Source organism: Triticum aestivum, chromosome 3B (genome assembly GCF_018294505.1).
Source record: "Triticum aestivum cultivar Chinese Spring chromosome 3B, IWGSC CS RefSeq v2.1, whole genome shotgun sequence".
In the NCBI taxonomy this organism is placed as follows: Eukaryota; Viridiplantae; Streptophyta; class Magnoliopsida; order Poales; family Poaceae; genus Triticum; species Triticum aestivum.
This window is the reverse complement of record NC_057801.1, coordinates 737288425-737313361: the sequence shown is the minus strand read 5'-3', so window position 1 is coordinate 737313361 and position 24937 is coordinate 737288425. Positions and strand designations below refer to the sequence as shown.

The following is a 24937-nucleotide window of genomic DNA, read 5'->3' as shown; positions in this document are numbered from 1 at the left end:
ATGCTGGGGCTGAACATTCAACGCCTCTGAGTGACCAACTGAAGCAGTTGGTCGAACTCCACAAGGCGGCCGAAGTGGCTATGAAGGATCTCATAGTCCGGATATGGCCTGGTGAGCTTCTGCCCACCAGCTACTTCGGCCTGATCAAGCCGATGGTGGATGCCTGTCCGCGACTGGAATTCACCAAACAATCCGTTTGCATTGAGGGTGCCTGCCGGGCCCTGTCCCGTGCAAAGGTGCATTGGGGCAAGCTGGATGCGGAGAAGCTGGTGAAGGATGGGCCGTCGTAGGGCAAGCCGCATCATGTCCCAGAAAAGTATTATGATGGCGTGATGAAGGGTGCTTGCCTCGTGGCCGATGAATGTACTATAGACATAATTTTTGAATGAATTCACCTCTGTCATGTTTGTAATTTAAAGATGAAGTTACTTGCGCTATGTAGTGCTTTTGTTATTTAAAATATTACCTTCTGTGCGGCTGTTTATCAAATTCGGAAAGTAGGCCAGTCATCGGCTTCCGCCCCCGTGTAACTAGTACTGGGGTGTTCATGGAAAACCCAGACACTCTTTATCCAAATGTTTGGTCACTTAAGGAGGTGTCCAGCACATCACACAAGGCAATCGGACTATACGGCTTTATAACCTTCACTTAGCCATAGAAGTCTATGATTTTAAATTTCGGCGAAGCCCCTAGAATCCGGAAGGCCGAATTGGGGCGCTATACACACCTATATCGGACAAAGCCCAATTATCGCCTAAAGCAGAAAAATCTTTAAGGATTTTAAGACCTCTCGAACAACGACCAGCTCTCGCCACATCATGCCGGACAGTTTTGTGCTTTCTCTACTGAGGTGCTCGTCCGGAAAAACCAGGGCACAATCGCAGTAGTTCTCCCTGCGCTACCTTAGCCGAATTAACGGAACGTAAGGCACCAAAACAAGGGAGCCGGGCTATCCCAACTGTAACCCAATACATGATTCAGAGCTGATGCATATAATGCTATAAGTTTGGGGTGCCGCACTGTTGAAAGTGTTCGGACTTGTTGTGCCATATTATGGGGCACCATAAGAAGCCCCTGGCAAACTAAGCGTACCAAAGTGTACTGATGCAAAATCAAATAGACATTTATAAAAAATGCTCAAATAAAAATAAGTAAGCTGACGCTATATATGGTCTCCCATTGATAAGTAATACGGTTAAGTGTATGTTTACAATGAATGCATTAAGCGGAGATAAGTAGGATTATGTGACATATCCTATCCAGGAGCAGGCTAAGCACAGATAGATAAAGCAGGAACAACAATCGTAAATAGATTCTACCTGGGTGTTTCCTGCTGTGCCTGAAGCCTGTTACCTCCTGGGTTTCCTCTCCTTTGTAAGTCCGACAATCCGGCTCTTCTGGAGAAGCTGCACTAAAGCGATGTCCTTAAGGGTAAAAGGAAAGGTCACGAAGCAATACCGTACTGCTGACTGAGCCACTGCTACGCCTCCGCCTGTGCCCATGGTATTTTGAGTGCGTAATTGTGTACGCATGGCACGAATGCTGCTTGAGTGGGACTTGGGCGGAGGCCGGACTGCTAGTTCATGCTCTTGATGTGCCTGCTGATCCTGTTGCGGGGTGTTCCGCCCTCGCTTAATGGAGCTTGAGGTTGTCGTTGCCGGATTGGTGGTTTACCCGAGGAGGCCGCATTGTACTTCGGCCGCAAGGGCCACACTGTCTTCTTCCGTACGGAGAGAGCGGTCCATATTGCCGTTGACTGTTATGACCCCGCGCGGGCCTGGCATCTTGAGCTTTAGGTATGCATAGTGTGGTACTACATTGAATCTGGCGAATGCGGTTCATCCGAGCAGTGCGTGATAACCACTGCGGAAGGGGACGATATCGAAGATTAGCTCTTCGCTTCAGAAGTTATCCGGAGATCTGAAGACCACTTCCAATGTTATAGAGCCCGTACAGCGGGCCTCTACTCCAGGAATGACACCCTTAAAAGTGGTTTTGGTGGGCTTAATCCTTGAAGGATCGATGCCCATTTTGCGCACTGTGTCCTGATAAAGCAGGTTCAGGCTACTGCCTTCGTCCATAAGGACTCTAGTTGAGGTGAAATCCATCTATAATTGGGTCTAAAACCAATGCGGCTGAGCTGCCGTGATGGATGCTAGTAGGATGATCCCTACGATCAAAGGTGATCGGACAAGCTGGCCATGGGTTGAATTTGGGGACGACTGGCTCCATCGCGTATACGTCCCGTAGTGCTCGCTTCCGTTCCCGCTCGGGGATGTGGGTGGCGTATATCATGTTGACCGTTTTCACCTGGGGGGAATTTCTTCTGTCCCCCCGTGTTCGGACGCCGGGGCTCGTCGTCATCGTCACTGTGCAGCCCCTTGTCCTTGTTTTCAGCGTTTATTTTGTCGGTCTGTTTAAATACCCAGCAGTCTCTATTGGTGTGGTTGGCTGGCTTGTCCGGGGTGCCATGAATTTGGCACGAGCGCTCCAGTATGCGGTCTAGACTGGACGGTCCCTGATTTCTTCTCTTGAATGGCTTCTTCCGCTGACCGGATTTAGATCCGCTGGATCCGGCATTGACCGCGTGTCTTTGGTGTTGTCGTCATTGTTCTGTCGCTTGTGTCTTTTGCGCGGTGGCTTGCCATTATTGTCCCGGACATCTGAAGTTCCAGAATGTTGCGTACTGCTACTGCGAGCTAACCAGCTATCTTTGCCCGCACAAAGCGGGTCATTAGTGTCGTGAGAGCTGCCATGGACTTTGGTTTTTCCTGGCCGAGGTGTCTGGCGAGCCACTCGTCACGGATATTATGCTTGAAGGTCGCCAGGGCTTCGGCATCCGGACAGTCGACTATTTGGTTCTTTTTAGTTAGGAACCAAGTCCAGAACTTCCTGGCTGATTCTCCGGGCTGTTGAGTGATGTGGCTCAAGTCATCGGCATCCGGAGGTCGCACATATGTGCCTTGGAAGTTGTCAAGAAATGCGTCTTCCAAGTTTTCCCAACTGCCAATGGAATTTGCGGGCAGTCTATTTAGCCAGTGCAGGGCGGGTCCTTTGAGCTTAAGGGGAAGATACTTGATGGCATGTAGATCATCTCCGCGGGCCATGTGAATGTGGAGAAGGAAATCCTCAATCCATACCGCGGGGTCTGTTGTGCCATCGTATGATTCGATGTTTACGGGTTTAAACCCTTCTGGGAATTCATGATCCATCACTTCATCAGTGAAGCAGAGGGGGTGTGCGGCGCCTCTGTGCCGGGCTATGTCACGGCGCAGTCCGACTGCGTCTGACTGGTTGTATTCGGCCCGGCCGGATTTGCTGTTAGTGTATCCGGTGTGACGGTCATCGTCACGTTCTGCGGCGCACCCCCATGATCTGTAGATCGATCTTGGTTGTCCTGCAGCATTAACCAGTTTATCGTGCAGGTCCTGGGTATTGCTCCGGGCCGTGGTAAACCGGCGCGGGGGTGGGGGCTGGTATTTGGGCTGATATGTCAATTTATCCCGACCTCGAGGCGGCCGGTCAGCCGTTTGGCGCTCGAGTCCATATTCCTCGGCTGCCAGGACTTCTGTCCATCTATCTGTGAGCAGATCTTGATCAACTTGAAGCTACTGCTGCTTCTTCTTCACGCTTCTCGCAGTGGCGATAAGCCGGCGCTTGAAGCGCTCATGCTTTGTGGGGTCTTCGGGTACGCCGAACTCGTCGCCGCCGAGGCTAACCTCGTCTTCGGAGAGGGGCATGTAGTTGTCCTCCTCCGGATACCCGTCCGTCGCCCGTTCATCTGGGCTGTCATGCCCATCTTCCTGTTCGGCCTGCTCGAAGGCAGGCTGTTCGGGGTTGTATTCATCGTCGGCACCGTCTGGATTATTATCATCTCCGGTGCCAGTATTGCCTTGGTGGGGCTTGGAGTGGCACTGGCGACGCCCATGCTTTGCTTTTTTCTTGGAGGGGTTAGCCTCCGTTGCCTCATCGTTGTTGGTTTATTTTGGAGTGTCCACCATATATATATCATATGAAGAGGTGGCTGTCCACCGCCCTGTGAGCGGTGGCTCCAGTACGTCTCAGGCATCGTCGTCCATACCGTCGATGTATTTGAAGTCGAAGTCGAGCACATCGGTTAAATCATCGATCATGGTGACAAAGTGGGTGGTGGGTGGGCAGCGAATTCCTTCGTCGCCTGCTCCCCACTCAAGCTGGACATAGTTCGGCTCAGAGCCTTCTGACAGAGAGAGAGACTTTAATGAGTTCAGCATGTCATCAAAAGGCGAGTGCTGAAAGATGTCCGTAGCAGTAAACTCCATTACCGGAGCCCAACCTGGCTTGGCTAGCTCGAGAGTGTGCGGACCAGGACCAACAGTCGGATATGAGTCCGGGGGCCCAGGGTTACAGGCCTCCGCAGAGGTGAGACCTGTGTTTGGCTCCACCGCCGATGAGTGTGCGGCCTGCGGGACGGGGTCCAGCCCTCCGTCCATAGGCAACGCAACCTGCCCTTGATGTAGATCCGAGGCAGCTTCGGGGATGATGTCTCGAACATTGTCCAACAGCAGGTCTAGGCCATGCTCGTCGTGACTGTCCAGCGTTCTTGGCGCAGGCTCGAATCCTCCGAAGATCAAGTCTCCGTGGATATCTGCCGTGTAGTTCAAGTTTCTGAACCTGATCTGGTAGCCAGGGGCGAAGCTATCGATCTGCTCCAACTGGCCAAGCGAATTGGCCCACAGTGCGAAGCCACCGAACACGAAGATCTGTCCGGGGAGAAAAGTCTCACCATGGACCGTGTTGTTGATGATTGAAGACGCCATCAAGCCTAGAAGCGACGACACAAAGGAACTCTCAATGAAAGCACCAATGTCAGTGTCAAAACCGGCGGATCTCGGGTAGGGGGTCCCGATCTATGCGTCTTAGGCTGATGGTAACAGGAAGCAAGGGACACAATGTTTACCCAGGTTCGGGCCCTCTCGATGGAGGTAAAACCCTACTTCCTGCTTGATTAATATTGAAGATATGAGTAGTACAAGAGTTGATCTACCACGAGATCGTAGAGGCTAAACCCTAAGAGCTAGCCTATGATGGTATGATTGTAATTGTGATCAGCCTTCTAAGGACCATCCTCTCTGGTTTATATAGACACCGGAGAGCTAGGGTTTACATGGAGTCGGTTAGAAGGAAGGAAACATAATATCCGGATCACCAAGCTTGTCTTCCACGCAAAGGAGAGTCCCACCCGAACACGAGCCGAAGTCTTGAGTCTTGTATCTTGACGCTTCTATAGTCCGGACGATGTATACAGTCCGGCTGTCCGGATACCCCCTTATCCAGGACTCCCTCAATGAGCCCAACAATAAATGGGCCCTGAGAAGGCCGAAATATAACATGGGCTGGAAACAGCCCAACGGAATAATGGGCCGTTAATGGGTATAAAGTGATACACTGTTCATTACAGGCCAGTTTCACCACAGGCCATTAATGGGTATAAAGTGATACACTGTTCATTACGGGCCAGTTTCACCACGGGCCGTTAATGGGCCAAGAGTTACAAAGGGCCTCATATGGGCGAAAGACGTCATGGGCCATACATGGGCCAGAAGTAAAAATAGGCTGGAATCATATTGGACGGCCCAGATGATGCTACTGGGCCTAATTCGGATAGGTCGTAATGGGCCCTAGGTTAGTGGACTGTAAATGGGCTATATGCGAACAAGTCGTTAATAGGCTTTCCATGGGCCGGGCCGCCACCTTTTGACAAGTCAAATGGATCGGCCTTTTCACAAGAATGGGCCTCTGTTGGGCCGTGCCACGTGTCGACGTATCGTAGGCGCCTTCTGTCCAATGAGTGGATGATATCTGTCCCAACGATGAGCCGACACGTGTTTCCTCCAGCCAATGATGATTTTACACGTGGAAATCCCCATTGGTCGGGGTTGTTAACGGGTTATCGAATCCAAAACCGGACCCGATAGCTTAATGGCGTTCCGTTATGGTGGATGCCATGTGTCGGTCACCCTTGACGAAAGCACTTCTGTGACGCGCGATTTATCATCATGGAAGTGGACACTTCCGTGATGATAATTTTGGTAATGTCATGGAACACTTTACGACAGCACAGGTATGACTATCTTGATTCTGTCATAAAATCGTCATGGATGTACATGCATGACAGAAAACGTGACCTACTATGACAAACACGTATCATCACGGAAGTGTATTTTTTTGTAGTGTTCTTCGAGAGCCGCCTCTGCTTTTTCTACCCGTTGGGTCAGCACAATTTTTTCTTCAGCCCAGGCGCATTTTTTAGCTTCAAAGCCGATTTTCAGTTTTTCTGCTTCACCCATGCTAAATTCGAACTTTGAGTTCGCCTTCTGGGTTTCAACCTCTTGCATCTCCAGACGGGTGTTCAATTCAGATAGCTCTGATTGAAGCTCAACAGTGGTGGTCTATTCGTAAACCGGATCAAAATCATAGATCAATATCAGTTCATAATATTAAGTCCCAAGCCTTTTTGCAAGCAACAACACTTGGAACTTGGGGGCTAATGTCTACCAAAATTTCTATCTCAGTGGCAGCTTAAGTGAATAAGTCCCAAGCACTTTGCGAGCAAGAGTACTTTGCACTTGGTCGCTAATGCATATTGCTTGTCTAGTTGCAATTTTATGACGACACCTTGGTGGTACAACCGACCATAACCGGTTCAGGAGAGCTACACACCTTTAAGCCGGATTTTGAAAAGATTGTTACAAAGGTTATTATTCATGTTCATAGTGATCAAGTCTACATCATATTTAGAATAAGCAGTAAACTTGGGGGCTGGCAGGATATGCATAATCTAAGAGTTGAAGAGATCATACCTCAAATTTAAGATGCATCTGCTTCACCATGTCCACCTCAAGATCACGGGAACAGTCAGAACCCTAATGCGATCTGACGCGCTGGAGGAGAAGCACTTACAGGTGCAGATTCAACTGCGGTGGGGCACCGACGTACTTTGATCCAACACAGGTTGATGCAGCGGCCAGGGTTGAGGAGGACGAGGTGCTCTGCGGCGGCGGCGGAGCTCGAGTGGCAGAGGGTCGCGAGAGGAAGAAGATGATGGAAAAGTGGGAGAATGAGAAGAAGACTGGTCGTGGCTATTTATAAGGAAATGCTAATAAGTGGGCGCGAAAAACGAGGAGGCCAAAACATGGTTATCCAGCTGCCCAGACGCCTCGATTTTCGAAGTTGTTATTAAATATAAAGATCCATTGAGATATGTTGGATAGAGTGTGAATTAATGACAGGTGTCGTCGTGGCGGGTTATCACCAATCCAGAAGATGGCGTCATGGTGGGTTATAAATTCTCGCACAGATGAAGAAGAGAAGATTTTTTTCTAAGTATTGAAGATTGACATGAACCAGTTCAAATCAACCTGGGGCCTAATGTTGGGGGTATAACTATTAGGTATGACCCGTCCAGGAGGGGCCAGGTTATACCTATGGCGATTCATAATATGAAGCCCAAAGACGATATTTGAAGATGGCGGTTCAGCTAAAGGCCCAAGGCCCAAAGGCGGCTTAAGGCTTGTAGAAATAAACTGCCATATATGTATGACTTGTATTATAAGGCAAGAATAGATAGTCACCGAGCCGGACACTGTTTATGAGCCGGCCGGGACTCTGTAAGCCGTTGGGCGTCGACCTGTGTATATAAAGGGACGACCCGGCGGCGGTTCAGGACAGGAAACAAGAGATCGAAAGCTAGGTCAAGTGGATTCGCTCCCTAGTAATCGAGACATAAGCAATACGACTTCAGACTGGATTAGGCCTTTACCTTCACCGCAAGGGGCCGAACCAGTATAAACTACCATGACCTTTGTCCCGTTTTAACCCCTTTAAGCTTCCTAGTTGCGATGGCTCGTCGACTAAGTCCTTTGGCGAGGACATCTGCCATGACCTTTCCACGACACCGAGGATGTTAAAAATTTACCACCTATTGAAGAAATACATGGGCTTAAATTATTTAATGAAATTCAATGATAGTGATGATCCTCGTAATAAACATCCTAGTCAATGCCTTTATGAGTTTGATAATTACATTAGAAAGCAAGATCACTTCAATGCAAATGTTATGAAACAATTGAAATACAATTCTGATATGATTGCTCGCTTAAGTGACTTGCTATTTAGAATCTCAAATGATGTTAGAGGTGTAGGAAAGCATGCCTCTATGGTTCAAACTCGGTTAGAACAAGTTGCTAAATCTCAAAGAGAGTTGCTTGATGAAATGAACAATAATATAAGCGACTTTACTGTTAGGGTAGCAACTAGTGGAGGTAAAATGACTCAGGAACCACTTTATCCTGAGGGACACCAACAGAGAATTGAACAAGACTCTCAAACAATTAACACTGATTCACCTAGTCCTTCTAAAAAAGAAAAAGAAGAAGAAAAATGATAGGACTTTGCATGCCTCAAGTGAACTTGAAGTAGAAAACCTCCTAATAATGATAATGAAATTTCTATCTCTGATGATGAAACTCAATGTGGTAATGAACACTCACCTTCTGATAATGAAAAAGATAATGATGAGGTTCATGAAGACACTCAACCAAATGATAAAGAACCAAATAATGATGTTGAGATAGAACCAACTGTTGATTTTGATAACCCACAACTAAAGAATAAAAGATATGATAAAAGAGACTTTGTTGCTAGAAAACACGACAAAGAAAGAGAACCATGGGTTCAAAAACCTATGCCCTTTCCACCTAAGTCAACTAAAAAGAAATATGATGAAGAATTTGAACGCTTTGCTAAAATGATTAGGCCAGTCTTTTTGCGCACTCGCTTGACTTATATCTTAAAAATGCCTCCTTATGCAGAGTACATGAAAGACATCATCACCAATAAGAGAAAAATACCAGAAGCTGAAATCTCCACTATGCATGCTAATTATACTTTTAAAGATGGAGTACCTAAAAAACTTGGAGATTCAGGAATACCAACTATACCTTGCTCCATTAAAATAAACTATGTTAAAAATGCTTTATGTGATTTGGGAGCTGGTGTTAGTGTTATGCCTTTCTCTTTATATAAAAGACTTGATTTGAATAAACTCACGCCTACTGAAATATCTTTGCAAATGGCTGACAAATCAACTACCATACCTATCGGTATTTATGAGGATGTGCCCGTTGTTGTTGCTAATGCTACTATTTTGACTGACTTTGTTATACTTGAGATGGCTGAGGACGACAACATGTCGATTATCCTTGGAAGGCCCTCCTTAAATACTGTAGGGGCTATTATTGATTGCAATAAAAGCAAGATCACTTTTCATATCAATGGTAATGAGCATATGGTGCACTTTCTGAAGAAACAATTCCAAGTGAATGGTATTAATGTTATTGAAAAATCTCTGGCAATCACTATTGGAAGTTTTCAACTACCTCTACCTACTGTTAAAAAGAAATATGAAATATTTATTGTTGGGGACATTCATATCCCCATTGAGGTAACCTAGTGATTCACGAAAGTTCTTTAGTCTCATGCTAATCGAAAGTGGTTGTTAATAAGACTTGATCAGCCTTATTAATGGATCATTTTTTAGAGGTATGAAGTTGATGAATTTAGTGAGGACTACCTTCTTCCCCTATCTTTTGTTTTCTGTTTTTCTTAGTTAAATAAAATAAAATGCCATGCTTTGTTTGTTTTCTGAGTTTTCCGTGCAATAAAAAATGACCCAAAAATAAAAGTTCTCAGAATGCCCTGAAAATTTAATACGATTTTTTCTTAATATATAAGAATTTCTGGTGCAAATAATATCAGAGGGAGGTGCGCCAGGTGGGCACAACCCACCTGGGCGCGCCAGGACCCCCAGGCGCGCCCTGGTGGGTTGAGGTCCCCACGTGGGCCCCCTCACTTACTTCTTCTTCCCACATCACCACTTTCATCCAGAAAAAATCACCATTTCTCTCTCTCTCGTGTTCTTGCTCCCGAAACCGCGAATTTCGATCTCTTTGCTCGAAGCTCCATTTTCGAAATTGTTTCGGGGAATTGTTGGTTGGTATGTGACTCCTCCATGTGTACAATTAGTTTTTGTTTTATTGGTTTATATTTTGAATAATTAGCTACTCTTGGTGCTGCTTTAGATGAGCTTGCATGTTCAATTCTTAGAGTTCTAAGTAGTTTGAATGCTTGCTATGGCCTCTATACATCCCTATGGGAAGTTGCTATCATTCTTATGAAGTTCTGTTAACAAATTTTTGTGACCCAAAATTTTCAGAAAATTGTACGCGAACATTATGAACTTCTTTGGAAGGAGTTCTTTTAGGAGGAGATCCTCGGAGGCATCCTCTAGTAGCAGCTCCATTCGTTGGTCTTATGTTGAACCAAGTGAAAAGTCCATTCGAGATGCAGCCACCAAAACATGTTTATGGCCATGCAATGACTATATGATGAGTGTGGGCATTAAGGAGGAATTTGAGCAATATGTTCATAATGCTGATCTCGGTCCCTACATTTCAGATAAGTGCGACCAACACCTCATCCTCACTGAATCATTTGTCAAAGGATTTAAATTCCTTCCCCGTGAATCTAGGGTGCCATTTAAATTGTATGAAAATCCATTTGCCATATCCTTAGAGAGATTCACCCACCATTGCAAAATTCCATTCTGGGGCTCGCTCAATGAACCGCCAAGGTCTGAGTTTGAGATATTCTTGACTAGTCAGAATAAAGAGCATTCACTTTCCCGTAATCTAGTACTTTGCATCATTTAATGGAAAATGTATTGTAGGCAAGCAAGATTGTAGTACACTTTGTGCTCCTGACTTGAGCCTCATACGCACCGCTCTCAACGGTGATAGAAGTTATAATCTTGGACTGACTGTTGCTCATAGGTTACAACACAACTCTGGTAGTGGATATTTTTATGGTGGAATTTATGCCACACGCTTAGCAAGAGAGCTGGGTGTTTCACCTTTGCCCTATGATCCTATATTACCCATGCAATACCTAGACTTTGATGCTATGAAACATCATAAGATCCCCATAATTTCACTTATAAATTGTTGCTTAACAAGTACTCCATGGTGAAAACATATTTTCCTGCACCTGCTCTCTTTAATGTTCACAATAGGGGAAGATACTATGTTCTTGAGAGCGAGGCCCGAGCTCATAATGCAGTGGTTGTGGCTGCACAGCGGGCTGAGGCATCCGCACCGAGAGCCTCCGTGAGCTGCCCCTCCGACCATTACACAGACTACTGACTGATTACAAAGTTACGCCAAAAGCCTAAGCTTGGGGGAGTACGTATTTCCACCGACATTACATTCATGTTCACACATTTCATTCCAGTTGTTGGTGTTCACACTTTTTCATTGTATTATCCATGTTAAAGTTGTTTTCTCGCTCTCTTCTTGTGTGTTTGAAAAACTTAGAGAAAATCCAAAAACTCCAAAAATATTTTAGTGTGTTTCTCTGATTTTTTTTTGAGTCATACCGAGGAGAAGACCACGATGAAAATGTTGATGGCTCTCATTTGCACTATTGTTGACCGGACAAAGAGCCCATATTACCTTGTCTTCTCCTTTTGAATAAAATGTTTGCAGATTCCAGCTTAGTCCACGGCACTCTTGCATTATTATTATTTTCAAATCATTCGGTTGTGCAAGTGAAAGGCAATAACGATGATATTCGATGAACTGGTCGTGGCAGAGAGAAACGGGTATGAACTCGACTTGTTCTGTTTTTGTAAATATGTTTAACCTAGTATCCATGATTCAGCCTATTATGATCAAACATGTTTGCAATGACAATTAGATATTATAGTTTCTCATGCCATGCATAAGTAGCTAGGAGTGGATAATGATTTATCTTGGATGTCAACATTGCGTTAAAATGATTGTGATGTAGTATGATGATATGGTATCCTCCTCTGAATGTTCGAGTGGCTTGACTTGGCACATGTTCATGCATGTAGTTGAATCAAAACCAACATAGCCTCTATGATATTTATGTTCATGGTGTTCATATACTACTCATGCTAATATCCAATGTTACTTATGCATAATGCATGTTCATGACCGTTGTTGCTCTCTAGTTGGCCGCTTCTCAACCTATTTGCTAGCCTTCGCCTGTACTAAGTGGGAATTCTACTTGTACATCAAAAACCTGAAACCCAAGTTATTCCAGATGAGTCCACCATACCTGTCTATATGCGGTATTACCCTACCGTCCTAAGTAAATTTGCATGTGCCACCTCTAAAAACTTCAAACAAATATCCTTTTTGTGTGCCTGGGTTGCTCATAGAGCGACAGGAGGTAGTTTATTCACTCACCATTGCACGAGAAAAGAGTGGTCATAGGGATTCCCAGTCCCAAATTGCAAAAAGAATTCATCAATAATCAAACAAAAACTCATATGGAGCAAAAACCTTTACTTTACTGCTTGGGAACTGCTACTAGTTTGTTTAGCATGGAAGATATCAATAACTGATGGTCGCGAAGTAAACAAGAAGGGTGCATGTCTCAAAATTTCATTTTCCTCTGTTTTAAAAACTTGAGCTCTCGTACCTCTGCGAATCACTGCTTCCCTCTGCGAAGGGACTATCTATTTACTTTTAAGTTGTGTCATCACCTTCTCAAATAAGCGCCAGAACCTGAAAGCACTGCTATCATGTTGATGCATTATGTATAGCTAATGTTGGGTGCATCATGACTGGATCTTTTCTACCATGAATTACAATGTTTAGTCTTTGCTTGAACTTTGCGGGTGCTCTGCATTTACGTTTTGCGGTCTCAGAAAGGGCTAGCGAGATACCACTATTGTCATATTATATCATGGTTGTTTTGACAACCTGTTGCTATTTCAGATGTCTTATTATTGCTCTCTAGTTGGTTATGTCATTGATATGAGTTAATATAATTTTTAAGAGTTATTGTTGACATGGTTAGTTATAATCTTTGCTAAAAACCTAGGTGTTGTTTAAGCTTATTTATGGAAACAAGAGCAAAAGAGTTCGTGAAAGTTTTTCTTTTTCACTTTGAGTTTATCAACTGAACTGCTTGAGGACAAGCAAATGTTTAAGCTTGGGGGAGTTGATAAGTATCCATCGTATCTACTTTTGCTAATGCTTTTCCTCTTGTTTTGGAGTCTAATTTGCATGATTTGAATGAAACTAACCCGGACTGACGTTGTTCTCAACTACCATGGTGTTGTTTTTGTGCAGAAATAAAAGTTCTCAAAATGGAACGAAACTTTGCAAGGATTTTTTATACAATAAAAGAGAATTTCTGGAGCCAAGAACCACCGGAGGGGGGCACCTAGATGCGCACAACCCACCAAGGCGTGCCACCCCCTCCAGGCGCGCCCAGGTGGGTTGTCCCCACCTGGTGGCCCCGCAGACCCTGAAACCAATGCTATAAAATCCTATTTTTCTAGAAAAAAATCAGGGAGAAAGAATTATCGCGTTTCACAAGACGAAGCCACCACCATCTCCTATTTTTCATCGGGAGGCCAGATCTGGAGTCCGTCTGGGGCTCCGGAGAGGGGGATCTTCGATCTTCGTCATCACCAACCCTTCTCCATCGCCAATTCCATGATGCTCCCCATCGGGAGTGAGTAATTCCTTCGTAGGCTCACTGGTCGCTGAGGAGTTGGATGAGATTCATCATGTAATCGATTTAGTTTTGTTAGGGACTGATACCTACTATCCATTATGTTCTGAGATTGATGTTGCTATGACTTTTCCATGCTTAATGCTTGTCACTTTGGGCCCGGGTGCCATGATTTCAGATTTGAACCGTTTATGTTATCACCATTATATCCATGTTCTAGATCCGATCTTGCAAGTTATAGTCACCTACTACATGTTATGATCCGGCAACCCCGGAATGACAATAGTCGGGACCACTCCCGGTAATGACCGTAGTTTGAGGAGTTCATGTATTCATCGTGTGTTAATGCTTTGTTCCGGTTCTCTATTAAAATGAGGCCTTAATATCCCTTAGTTTCCAATAGGACCCCACTGCCACGGGAGGGTAAGATAAAAGATGTCATGCAAGTTCTTTCCATAAGCACGTATGACTATTTACGGAATACATGCCTATATTATATTTACGTACTGGAGCTAGTGCCATATCTCCCTAGGTTGTGACTGTCTCATGATGAATATCATCCAACGAATCACCGATCCAATGCCTACGAATTTACCTTATATTGTTCTTGCTAAGTTACTACTGCTGCTACAGCTATCGTTACTGATACAAAATCACTACTATCATTGTTACCGTTACTATTGTTGTTGCTACTATTATCAAAACTATCATACTACTTTGCTACTGATCACTTAGCTGCAGATAATTAATCTCCAGGTGTGGTTGAATTGACAACTCAGCTGCTAATACTTGCAAAATTCTTTGGCTCCCCTTGTGTCAAATCTATAAATTTGGGTTGAATACTCTACCCTCAAAAACTGTTGCGATCCCATATACTTGTGGGTTATTAGTCGTCTCTATGGTGCTTGCCGTCGCGAATATGGCTGCCAGCCCGGATGCCATGGCGGTACGTCCAGCAACTATCGGGTTGCCCCTTGCGCTTTAAGTGTTCGACCCATTGTCTCACCCGGTTTTTTATGATTTATTCATGGGGAAAATGTTGAATTCCGATGCTTTGTTGGAAGAGGAGTATGGACTGGCGGAGCTTGATAAAATGACTGAAGATGAGTTCTTCGATTCGTCGGATAAGGACGAAGAAGTGGACATGATCATGCTCAGAGCATGCAAGAGGAAATGGACCGACAGGTCGAGTGTATTCTCAACTTCAAGGGCTTAATCAAAGGGATAAGAGTGATCAATCGGGATAGGGTCTCACACAAGGACTACTTTGCTCCGGACCCAACCTTCCCAGATGATCCATGGTTTGGTCATTGTTTTTGCGCATTACAGAGGGAGTGGACGCGCACGATGACTACTTAAAACTCACAAGGGATTGTTGTGACCAGCTTTCTTTCTCTGCCAAGCAAAAATGCACCACTGCTCTGAGGATACTTTCACTTTGTTATGCCGTAGATGTCGTTGGTGAGATGGTACGGATGGGGGAGAGGACATGCCTGAAGACTACTGTGAGGTTTTCCCGCATCGTGGTGTAGGTGTTTGGAGCAGAGTATCTTAGAGAACCAATATGTAGGACACGGGAAAGTTATTGGCTGTTGAAGAGGCTAGAGGGTTAACAAGAATGCTCGGATCAATTGATTGCATGCATAGGCAATGGAAGAACTGCCTCAAAGGTTTGCGGGGAATGTATCAAGCTCACACCATAGAGGCCATCATCATAGTGGAAGCAGTGGCATCACATGACTTATGGATTTGGCATGTTTTCTTTGGAATGTCGGGTTCTCACAACGACATCAACGTGCTTCAACGATATCATGTGTTCAGGAGGCTTTGTAATGTGGACTCGCCATCGTGCAACTACATTGTCAACGATCGCGACTACAACATCGGATACTATATTACCGATGACATCTATCCTTAGTGGGCGGCATTTGTGAAGACCATATCCGAACCACAAGTGAACAAACAGAGCCACTTTGCAACAATGCATGAAGCAGCTAGGAAGGATGCAGAGTGGGCATTCTGAGTGCTTCAAGCTCGTTGGGGACTGTTTGTGGAGTTGCAATGATGGGAATCAAAAACTTCGTGGCAGCTGATGACATGTTGTGTTATTTTGCACAATATGATTGTCGAGGATGAGGATGATGGTGTAGCCCAAACCAATAATTTTGAAGCCTGGAGAACAAGTTCAAATCCCGGAAGATCAAGATGCAAATCAGCATATGAAATTTCTGCAGATGCATCATAATCTTCGAGATCATTAGGTGCACGCGCAACTACTCATTGATCTTGTGGAGCATATGTGGACCCATAATGAAAACCAAAGAGTTAATGTTTGAGTTGTGCAAATAAATTTTATGTAAAAAGTATGTATTTCAGGTACCAACATTTGTTATTTACGTGCGATATTGACGTGTATGATGGACGTGCATGAATTTGCATGCATTCGAGAGTCCGGATTTGAGGTATGTGGCTGCCGGGCATAACATATGAGGGGCGGTCCGGCTGCGTCTGCGGGCGTGCCCTTGCGCGTCCGCGGACGTATAGTTGATCGGATTTGCCATGTCTGGATGTAGATGCTCCAAAGAGGTAAAACACTTTCTCCACTACCGGCATCGATATGGGAGTAAACTTTAGCATCACCACTTGCCATCTATACATGGGCCTCTTTGAGATTTTAGAAATTATGCATGGGCTAGGCCCATTATGCTTAACATTTCAGTCAATATACCTTCTTAACATTAGGTTACAAGGTCAAGCGGCAAGGGAGCAGCAACGTCGTTGGATTCCACCTCCGCCAGGCTCACAAAAGATAAACGTGGATGGTGCATTATCACGAAACAGACGAGTGGGAGTTGCAGCCGCAATCTGCCGTGATTCAAATGGCAACTATCTTGGCGCGTCAGCGGTGGTCCATGGGGGCATACGCGATCCGATGATCCTGGAGACATACGCGTGTCGGGAGGCTCTAGCGCTGGCGGAAGATCTACACGAGCAGAATATCATGGTGGCATCGGATTGCCAAGGTGTGGTGCAGGATATCAATGAAGGGACAGCTGGCCCCAATGCGGCTGTTATACATGAAATAACGAACCGTAAAGATAGTTTTACGTCTTGCGTTTTTGTTTTTGAGCGTAGGATTTTTAATTTCGAGGCTCATAATCTCGCTAAATTTGCTTGTAACCTAGATATAGGTAGACATGTATGGTTGGGTACTCCTCATGACCCAAAGCGTGTACCTATGAACATTGTCATGAATCAATAAAGACAGCGAGATTTCTCAAAAAAAAGAAAAACCCGGGCAGCCCTAAGCCGAAAGACTTTACTCCGAGCGAGTGGACGAGCGCGCGCCCCACCTCCATAGCCACCGCCGGCTCCTCCGTCTCATGTCCGGGCAGGTGCGACAGCCCGCCGCGCGTAGACGATCCCTAGCTCATCTCACCATCTAGGAGCTCCGCATCCAACAGTAAAAAAGCAAAGCTCGCACTGCGACTCCTGCATTTAGAGTGAGCGAGTGAGTGACACTGTGAGACTCTAGCACCGTGTAGGTTTGGGTTAAGAAAAGCAAGCTGCCCCATCTTCTCCCTGCCATTTACCCTCTCTTTTCCCTCTTCCTGCTGCGTCCTCTTCTACTCCTACTCCTCTTCCTTTTTTTTCCAACCGCCTACCCACTGACTAGCCCGCTCGTTCGATTGGAGGCCCGTAGCTACACAGGTAGTTCAATTAGGTCGACGCTGACTGCGTTGGGATGCCTAGCTCGTCGGCCTGTCCTCCGTGGCTGGTGCGCATGATGGCCGCAAACGACGACCAGGCATCGTCGTCCTCCTCGTCCAAGGGCGGGGGTGCCGTGCTCACCACCGGCACGGCCACTATAGACACGGGATACCGCGGCGGTGGCGGGGAAGGCGGCAATGCCGCCGACCCGCAGGAGAGCAGCAGTAGCGGGCAGTCCAGGCTCGCGGCGCGCGGCCACTGGCGTCCTGCCGAGGACATCAAGCTACGCGAACTCGTGGCGCTCTATGGCCCCCAGAACTGGAACCTCATCGCCGAGAAGCTCGACGGGAGATCCGGTATGTATGGCCTGCCGTGCTCCTCACCTGATGTACATGACACTATGACGTCTACTCCTAACTTTTGGTGCGTGAGATACAGGGAAGAGCTGTCGGCTGCGATGGTTCAACCAGCTGGACCCGCGGATCAGCAAGCGGCCGTTCTCCGACGACGAGGAGGAGAGGCTGATGGCGGCGCACCGCTTCTACGGCAACAAGTGGTCCATGATCGCGCGGCTCTTCCCCGGCCGGACCGACAACGCCGTCAAGAACCACTGGCATGTCATCATGGCGCGCAAGTACCGCGAGCAATCCATCGCCTACCGCCGTCGCAAGCTCAACCAGGCTGTCCAGCGCACGCTTGACTCGTCCTCCGGGCTGGCTTCCGGTGCCGGGCACGTCGACGTCGTTGGTCACCACCACAACCACCTCCTGGTCGCCGCCAACGACTCCGCCATCTTTGCGGAGCCCTACGGCTTCAGCTTCAGACACTGCTGCCTCTCTTTCCCTGCCGGCGCCGCCGCTGCCTCGGCGTTGGAGCCTACCTTCTGCTTGTTCCCCGGTGAGTAACTTATCTATCTATCATCATCACCACCACCACGTATAGAGGCGGTAGATTTTCTATTGCAGCACTACATTCCCAAAACTGTTCAGACTGACTGGTGGCCCCTCACACATTCCTAGCTGATTATTCTAGACGACTGAGCTTTCGGGACATAAAATACTCGGACACTCTATAGTGGTCGAAAGTTATTTTAGATTTCTACGTTTTTTTAGGAGGGTAGACATCTCAACGTTAGATCATCGATCTCTAATTGATGGAGAAAAAACTGGGATTAAAAGGCATCTAACATATCCAAACCCCCCTTTAGTACCCAACATTTTATAGGGCATCCTTCTCACCCCATTAAGATTGGGCAAAACACCTTTCAAAAGAAAACTAGGCAAACTATAACAGATCGGTAACATTACTCAGCTGACCTTTGCTGGGAGAGGGGTGACACGTGAACGCCATTTGAAGGTGATTTTAGTTGTGAAGAAAGATCACTATGATAGTTTGAAAACGAAAACTGTCTCCTTTGAAGAAACTATCATGTCACTTTAAAGAAATTGCCATTCCCGCGCAACTAAAAATGCCAGCTAAAACGTTCGCAATGCCATCCTTCCCGACGAATGTTGCCAGTTATGAGCGTCCTAGCGTCCTAAAAGAATTGGGTAAACCATCATCCCACAAACATCTTTCGCCAGACCGCTAACTCCAGCAAGCCGTGCAGGTCTAATCGACCATGTCTCCTCCCGAGCATCCTCCATCACCGATACCTCCTGACACTGTGCCAGTGCTCATGGCTGCCGCGGCCGCGCCCAACCACCGCCAACTTTTGAGGCCCTGTTTGGTTCATAAGTCGTACGACTTTTTTAGTCTCAACTAAAAAATCGCTAGTCCGTAAAAAGTTTCTATCTGTTTGGTTCCTGAAGCTAAACATGGACTAAAAGACCACGTTACAACTAAAAGTCTCAAAAAGACTCTCCCTTACAGCCAGTTTGGTAAACACTTGGGCAGGGAAATGAAAGTTTGCACAAGAGTGTTTATGGAGAGAGTAGTCATGGAAAGTAGACTTTTACTCTCATTCCCTTGTTTGGTACATGATGGGAATTAGCATGGGATAAAATGCTGCTCACAAATTAACAGGGTGCCCCAGGAAGAAATAGATGGGAATTGACTTTCTCAACTCTCATTCCCCTTCCCACTTAAACTCACATTTCCTGTAATCAAACAATGAACTTTTAATGTCCTCACGCCTCAACTCCTATCCCCCATCTCAAAATCCCCCGAACCAAACACGCTGGTAGGATCTTCTTTTATAAGTTTCAAATGCCCACTTTAAGTTCATATAAGTCCCTCATGTTTGGTTTAGATTGAATTAAAAGGGATTTTTTTAAGTCCCTGCATCAATAAGTTCATGTAAACAAACACCCCCTGAGCCTCCTCCCACATCTCGAGGCACTTACGCCGCGGCGGCGCCAAACCACAACCTCGATAATCACCGAGAGACTGGGATCGCCGGCCTCTGCACTCACTGGCCTTGTACACAATATCCTCGGTGGAATGAGATATCCACATTATATTCCCTTTTTATTTATAATAGTGAAAATATAGTTAACATGGATTTTTTGCATACTCCCTCCGTTTGAAGATACTTCTTATCAAAATGGATAAGAGAAGATGTTCGGACGGAGGGAGTACAAAAGAGGTGCCAATTACAAGAAGAAAAAACCTGGATTAAGTTTTGAGGATGCTGACACATAGCACGTACTGCTTCCTAAATCAATGGATCTGCTGCGTACTACTCCGGCGAAGCGCACGCGTAGAGCAAGGGAGGCCCCCACCGTGTGGTACACGGCCGGCCTTTTCGTCGGTTCCACTGCCACCGGCCGGCAACCGAAATAAATGGCTCGCTCGAAACAGGCAGCATGTGGGCGTGAGACGATGGATCGAACCAACGAAGACCAGGTACTGGCCGGGAAGACTTTGGACTTTTGCCACGCACAGCACAGGCACAGTGATCCTCCCGCACACGCACGCTCAGTCGATCGCTCACCCGCGCATAGGCCACAGGCGCAGCGACAAGCACAGTGATCCCGCACACGCACGCTCGGGATCAGGCGCGCACGGGCCGAGCAGTTGCTGCCGAGCGGTATGGGGGGAGATCCATCTGCCTCGTCCTCATAAATGGCCCTCTCACCTGCACTGTAACCACCACCCCTTCTCCTGTCCTTGAGCTGTTCCCTTTTATTCGTCGGTTGACGATGCCGATCGGAGTTTTTACCGTGTCCTATGAACCAGTAACGTTTCGTTCGTGTGTTTGTTTCGTCTGGCTGCAGGGCCCGGCGCCGGATCCAACTCGGTGCACGACGGGCGCCTCTCGTGGCCGGACGCCATGGCCGTGCGTGGAGGAGCAGGAGGTGGCGGCCTTTACTGGGAGCCGCTGCCGGCGCAAGGAGACTTGATCGGCGGCGGCCACCACGAGATGGCACGGTTCGGCTCTGACGACGCAAATGGATCGTCTGCCGCCGTGTTTGCCGTGACGGACCAAGCTGGCGTTCACTTGGACGGCACGTCGCGGTCGCCGACTTTCATAGATTTCCTCGGGGTCGGAGCGACATGATGGATAGACGGATCACTAGCTAGCTCTAGCAGAGAGTGCAGATGGATCGATGCAGATGCTCTAGCAGAGAGTGCGTGCGGCAGGTGGATCACTAGCTAGCTCTAGCCTCTAGACTAGATAGCTTGCTATAAAAAGCACCAGCTATGTTGGCTCTGTATATTTGGCTGGCTTGTTTGCCACTCTACTTGTTTTAACTCATGTACCACATGAACATCAGCTTGTGTTTGCAGGGGAGGTCGATGTCAGCAATTTCAGCAGTTGGCGGTAGCCAGTAGGTAAGAATGAGATATGTGAAATCATGATATGCGAGTAGCTAAGATTGTTGAGCCAGGAACATAGATCAGGTTATTTGGGTACCCTAGCAGATACTGGCATATTATAAAAAGAGGGAATTCCATTTTGAGGTAATAGCACCCCAGGTCCTTGAACTTGTCCTTCATGTGATGGTTTGGTCCTCAAACTTGTAAAAGTGGATTATTTGGTCCTGGAACTTGTTCTCAAGGTGCATATTTGGTCCTGAGCCAATCAACAACAGGCAAGTGGAGCCAGCTGGGCGGAGCCGGTCAACACCGCAATTTTTGCATTTAGCCCCTTTCTGTTTATCGAAATTAACCCGCGGGGTACCTCTGCTGGAGTGGATAGCTAGCTCTCTGTAGCCTCGCCTCGACCCACCCATGCCAGCTGCTCGACAACGGGGACGCGCAGAGGGACACGTCGACCGAGGTGCCTAGGCTCGGCCGGGGACGGGACGGTGGCGCCGTCGTGTGGCGGCAAGAATACGGCCGGGAGGTACTCATCGGTGTGGCACACGAAGGTGGAGCGGCTGAAGTGCCTCACCAGCCTCTGCCTGCCCTGTAAAGACCAACGGCTCACGGTGCCAGAGAACAAACCGCATGAATGCATGCATGCATCGACGACACGGAGGAGGCTTGTGCGTGCGTGCACGTTCATTACCTGTATGTACTGTACGTGGCGCCGATGTTGATGATCTTGCCGCTCCGGGTGACCGGTTCCAGCCACGTCCGTGCAGGGCGTAGTGCAGCCCGCGCGCCGCGTCGGCCGTCGTGAGGTTGACGAAGGCGTACCCCTTGTTGCTGCAACGCTGCCTGCTTTAATTTGCACGCTGCAAAACTGAAGAAAATCGTGACCGTGGAGTTTTTGAACTGCTGGAAGATTCATTCAGGCTAGAAGACCAAACTAACTAAAGTTATGCATGCTTTCATTGGTTGTTTTTCCCCTGGCTTGCTTTGGTTGTTTGTTGCTCGAGGAGCTCTTCGCCGCGCTACGCCTGCCCCACGCCCTCGCCGGCGTCACGCTCCTCTCGCTCGGCAACGGCGCGCTGGTCGGCGCACTCTTTGTGACCACCGTCGTCGCCGGCGTCGTCGCGCTCGCTGCCGTCGTGGAGATGCGCGGGTTCGTGCGCGACCTCTGCTTCCTCTTCTTCGCGTGCTCGTGAGCGGCACAGTCAGTGTCTGGGTGACCGCGTCCTTCGTGCCCATCTACGTGGCCTACGTCGTCCTCGTCTGGCCTTCCAGTGGCGCACCCCGACCTCGCGGCGTCGCTCCTCCTAGAGGACGACGATGACGACGTACCTCCCTTGCCGTCCTACTCCTCCAAGATCGCGCAGGCTCAACGACAGTAGCCTGCCTGCATTACCTCGTGTCCGAGCTCCGCATGCCGTTGTACCTCCCGCACCGCCTCACCATCCCGGACATCGCCGCGCACCGCTGGTCTCGGCCCTGCGCCGTGGCCTTCGCCGTGCTGGCGCCTGTGCTCTTCGCCACGGCATGGACCTCGCACAACCCGGCGAAATCATCCTCGCGCCACGCCGCCACCACAACAGCGACGACCACGCGATCCTCCTCACCGGCGGTGTCCTTGGCCTCCTCCTCGCGGCCCTCGCCGCGGCCCCAACGGACGCCGCTTCCCCTCCCCACGGGCGCCCGCGTGCCGTGGCTGGCGGTGGGGTTCCTGATGAGCGTACTCTGGGGCTCTGGGCGTACACCCTTGCGGTGGCCATCGGGTACCGTACATGGTGGGCGTGAAGGCGAGCATGTTGAGCGTGACGGTGCTGGCATGCGGAGACTCGTTGGTCGACCTAGTCTCCACCGTGGTGATGGCGACGCACAGGGGCCCCGACGGCGCGCAGATGGCCGTGTCATCGTGCTGCGCCGGGCCGCTGTTCAACACGGTGGTGGGGCTAAGGCTTTCGCTAACGCTGGCGGCGGGCGCGCAGTACCTGGCGCCGTTCACACTCCCGGCGGACGAAGCGGTGTACGACAGTGGGGTTCCTATGCACCGGGCCGGCGTGGGTGCCGGCGAGGGGCATGCGGCTCGACCGGGTGCACGGGGTGGGCCTCATCATCATCTACCTCACCTTCTTCGGCGTCCGCGTCCTCGACAGCCTCGGCCTCTGGTTCGAGTAGCGACGGCAGCAAACAGAGGAAGCTGCTCTGCTCCCGTCAATGGCGACCACTGTCCACTGATGTACGTAGATGGAGGATGATAGTTGATAGATCAGATGCTTGTACAGTCGTAGTAGCACTAGCTGGTACTATAGTATTAGCCTGTAGGTGATTACCGATGGATTAGTTAGTGGTGTAATTGTTGCTTGTTTTGGTTGGCATCAAGATGATTTCCCCGCGAGTTGAAATCGATAAACGACAAGGAGCTAAATGCAAAAGTGCGGCATTGACCTGCTTGGTCCAGCTGGCTCCACTTGGCTGCTCATGATTGGCTCAGGACCAAATGTGCACCTTGAGAACAAGTTGGAGGACCAAATAATTCACTTTTGCAAGTTTGAGGACCAAAACATCACATGCAAGACAAGTTCCAGGACCTGCCGTGCTATTACCTTTTCCATTTTTTACACTTAAAATTCATGTCTGTGACATATGTATTATCCATTTAGTGCAAATTTTGAATTCACCTCATTTTATGTTTACGGGACTAGCCACGTGAGCGGTTTTTATTTTGGATGCGTCTAGTGGGCGGCCGGCTGCCCACTAGTGCGATCAAGCGGCCGGCCGAAAAAGGTAAACCTCTGTCCCCTCCGCGGTACAGAAAAGGAAGGGGGCATGGGGCCACCTTACCGAGCGGATCGAGCGCCCAAACCCCAACAGAATCGCCCCCCCCCCCCCACACACACACACCGTGGCCAGCTGTCCCTAGCTAGCCCCCACGCCTGCTCGCCCCCACGCCCGCTCGCCCCACGCCCCAGCCCCTCCCACGCTGTCTTCTTCTTCTTCTGCACGCCAGAAAGGGGATCCAACATAATCGCCCCAGACCCTTCTTCCTCCTCCTGTACAGCCGCCATGGCAATCCAAGAGTAAAAGAAACTACTTCAAGAGGCATACCAACGGTAGAAGGGGGTCCAAGGCCCTTCTCCACGCCAGAAGGGATCCAAGGGCCTTCTTCCTCCTCCTGATCAGGCAAGTAACTCCCCTCTGCCCCTCTTCCTCCTCCTGTAGTGCATCTGTAAACCCCCTTCTTCATGGATCTATCAGCAAATCCATGGAGGAGCTGGACAGGCAGAAGGAGTGGATCTGCCACATCACACCACCACCCCCACGCCCTCATGAGTGCATCTTCACACTAAACATGGTTTGAGATCAAGTTTAGTAGAAACTGGACATGTTTTCTAAACTGGAGGTGTTCAGCTAACCAACTAAGACAGATTTTCTGGCCAACTAAAACATGTTTCTAGCCAACTCAACAAGCAAAAGTAGCCAAAAACTAAAATGCATTCTACCAAGTTGTAGTTATTGTTTGCAAACGAACACATTGACTATCCAAAGAATATGTGCAACTAAAAATGCATATATGTGCAACTGAACATAGATCCCAGCCAACTGAATCATGTGTTCTGGCAACTCAACATGCATGCTAGGCAAACTGAACATGTATCATGAACATATAACCTGCTTTCTGAGTGAACACTTTAAATAGGCTTTAGAAAACCTAAAGTATATGTGCAATGAAAAGATGTTTTCTGGCCAACTAAACATGCATGTTCTAAACTGAAAAAATGTATCATGGGCAACTAAGACATCTATTCTAGGCAACTGAACACATTGACTGACCAACTGAACATGCATGTTGGCCAAACTGAAAAAATGCATCCTGACCAACTGA

The 24937-nt window shown here is 48.0% G+C and overlaps 1 protein-coding gene and 1 pseudogene across 1 annotated transcript; both read left to right on the top strand.

Annotated features, from left to right (window-relative positions):
- Positions 1 to 16929: 16929 nt before the first annotated feature.
- LOC123072081 (transcription factor CSA) lies at positions 16930 to 21211 on the top strand. The gene is made up of 3 exons (XM_044495635.1): positions 16930 to 17657; positions 17740 to 18198; positions 20520 to 21211. The coding sequence occupies exons 1-3, from the start codon at positions 17336 to 17338 to the stop codon at positions 20801 to 20803; spliced, it is 1065 nt and encodes a 354-aa protein (XP_044351570.1). The 5' UTR covers positions 16930 to 17335; the 3' UTR covers positions 20804 to 21211.
- An 805-nt stretch (positions 21212 to 22016) lies between these two features.
- LOC123067775 (cation/calcium exchanger 1-like) lies at positions 22017 to 23459 on the top strand (annotated as a pseudogene).
- The last annotated feature ends 1478 nt before the right edge of the window (positions 23460 to 24937 follow it).

Coding starts and splice junctions, on each gene's coding strand:
- LOC123072081 (XM_044495635.1), top strand. CDS start 17,336: ATGCCTAGCTCGTCGGCCTGTCCTCCGTGGCTGGTGCGCATGATGGCC. Junction 17,658..17,739: donor GAAGCTCGACGGGAGATCCG/GTATGTATGGCC, acceptor CGTGAGATACAG/GGAAGAGCTGTCGGCTGCGA. Junction 18,199..20,519: donor TACCTTCTGCTTGTTCCCCG/GTGAGTAACTTA, acceptor GTCTGGCTGCAG/GGCCCGGCGCCGGATCCAAC.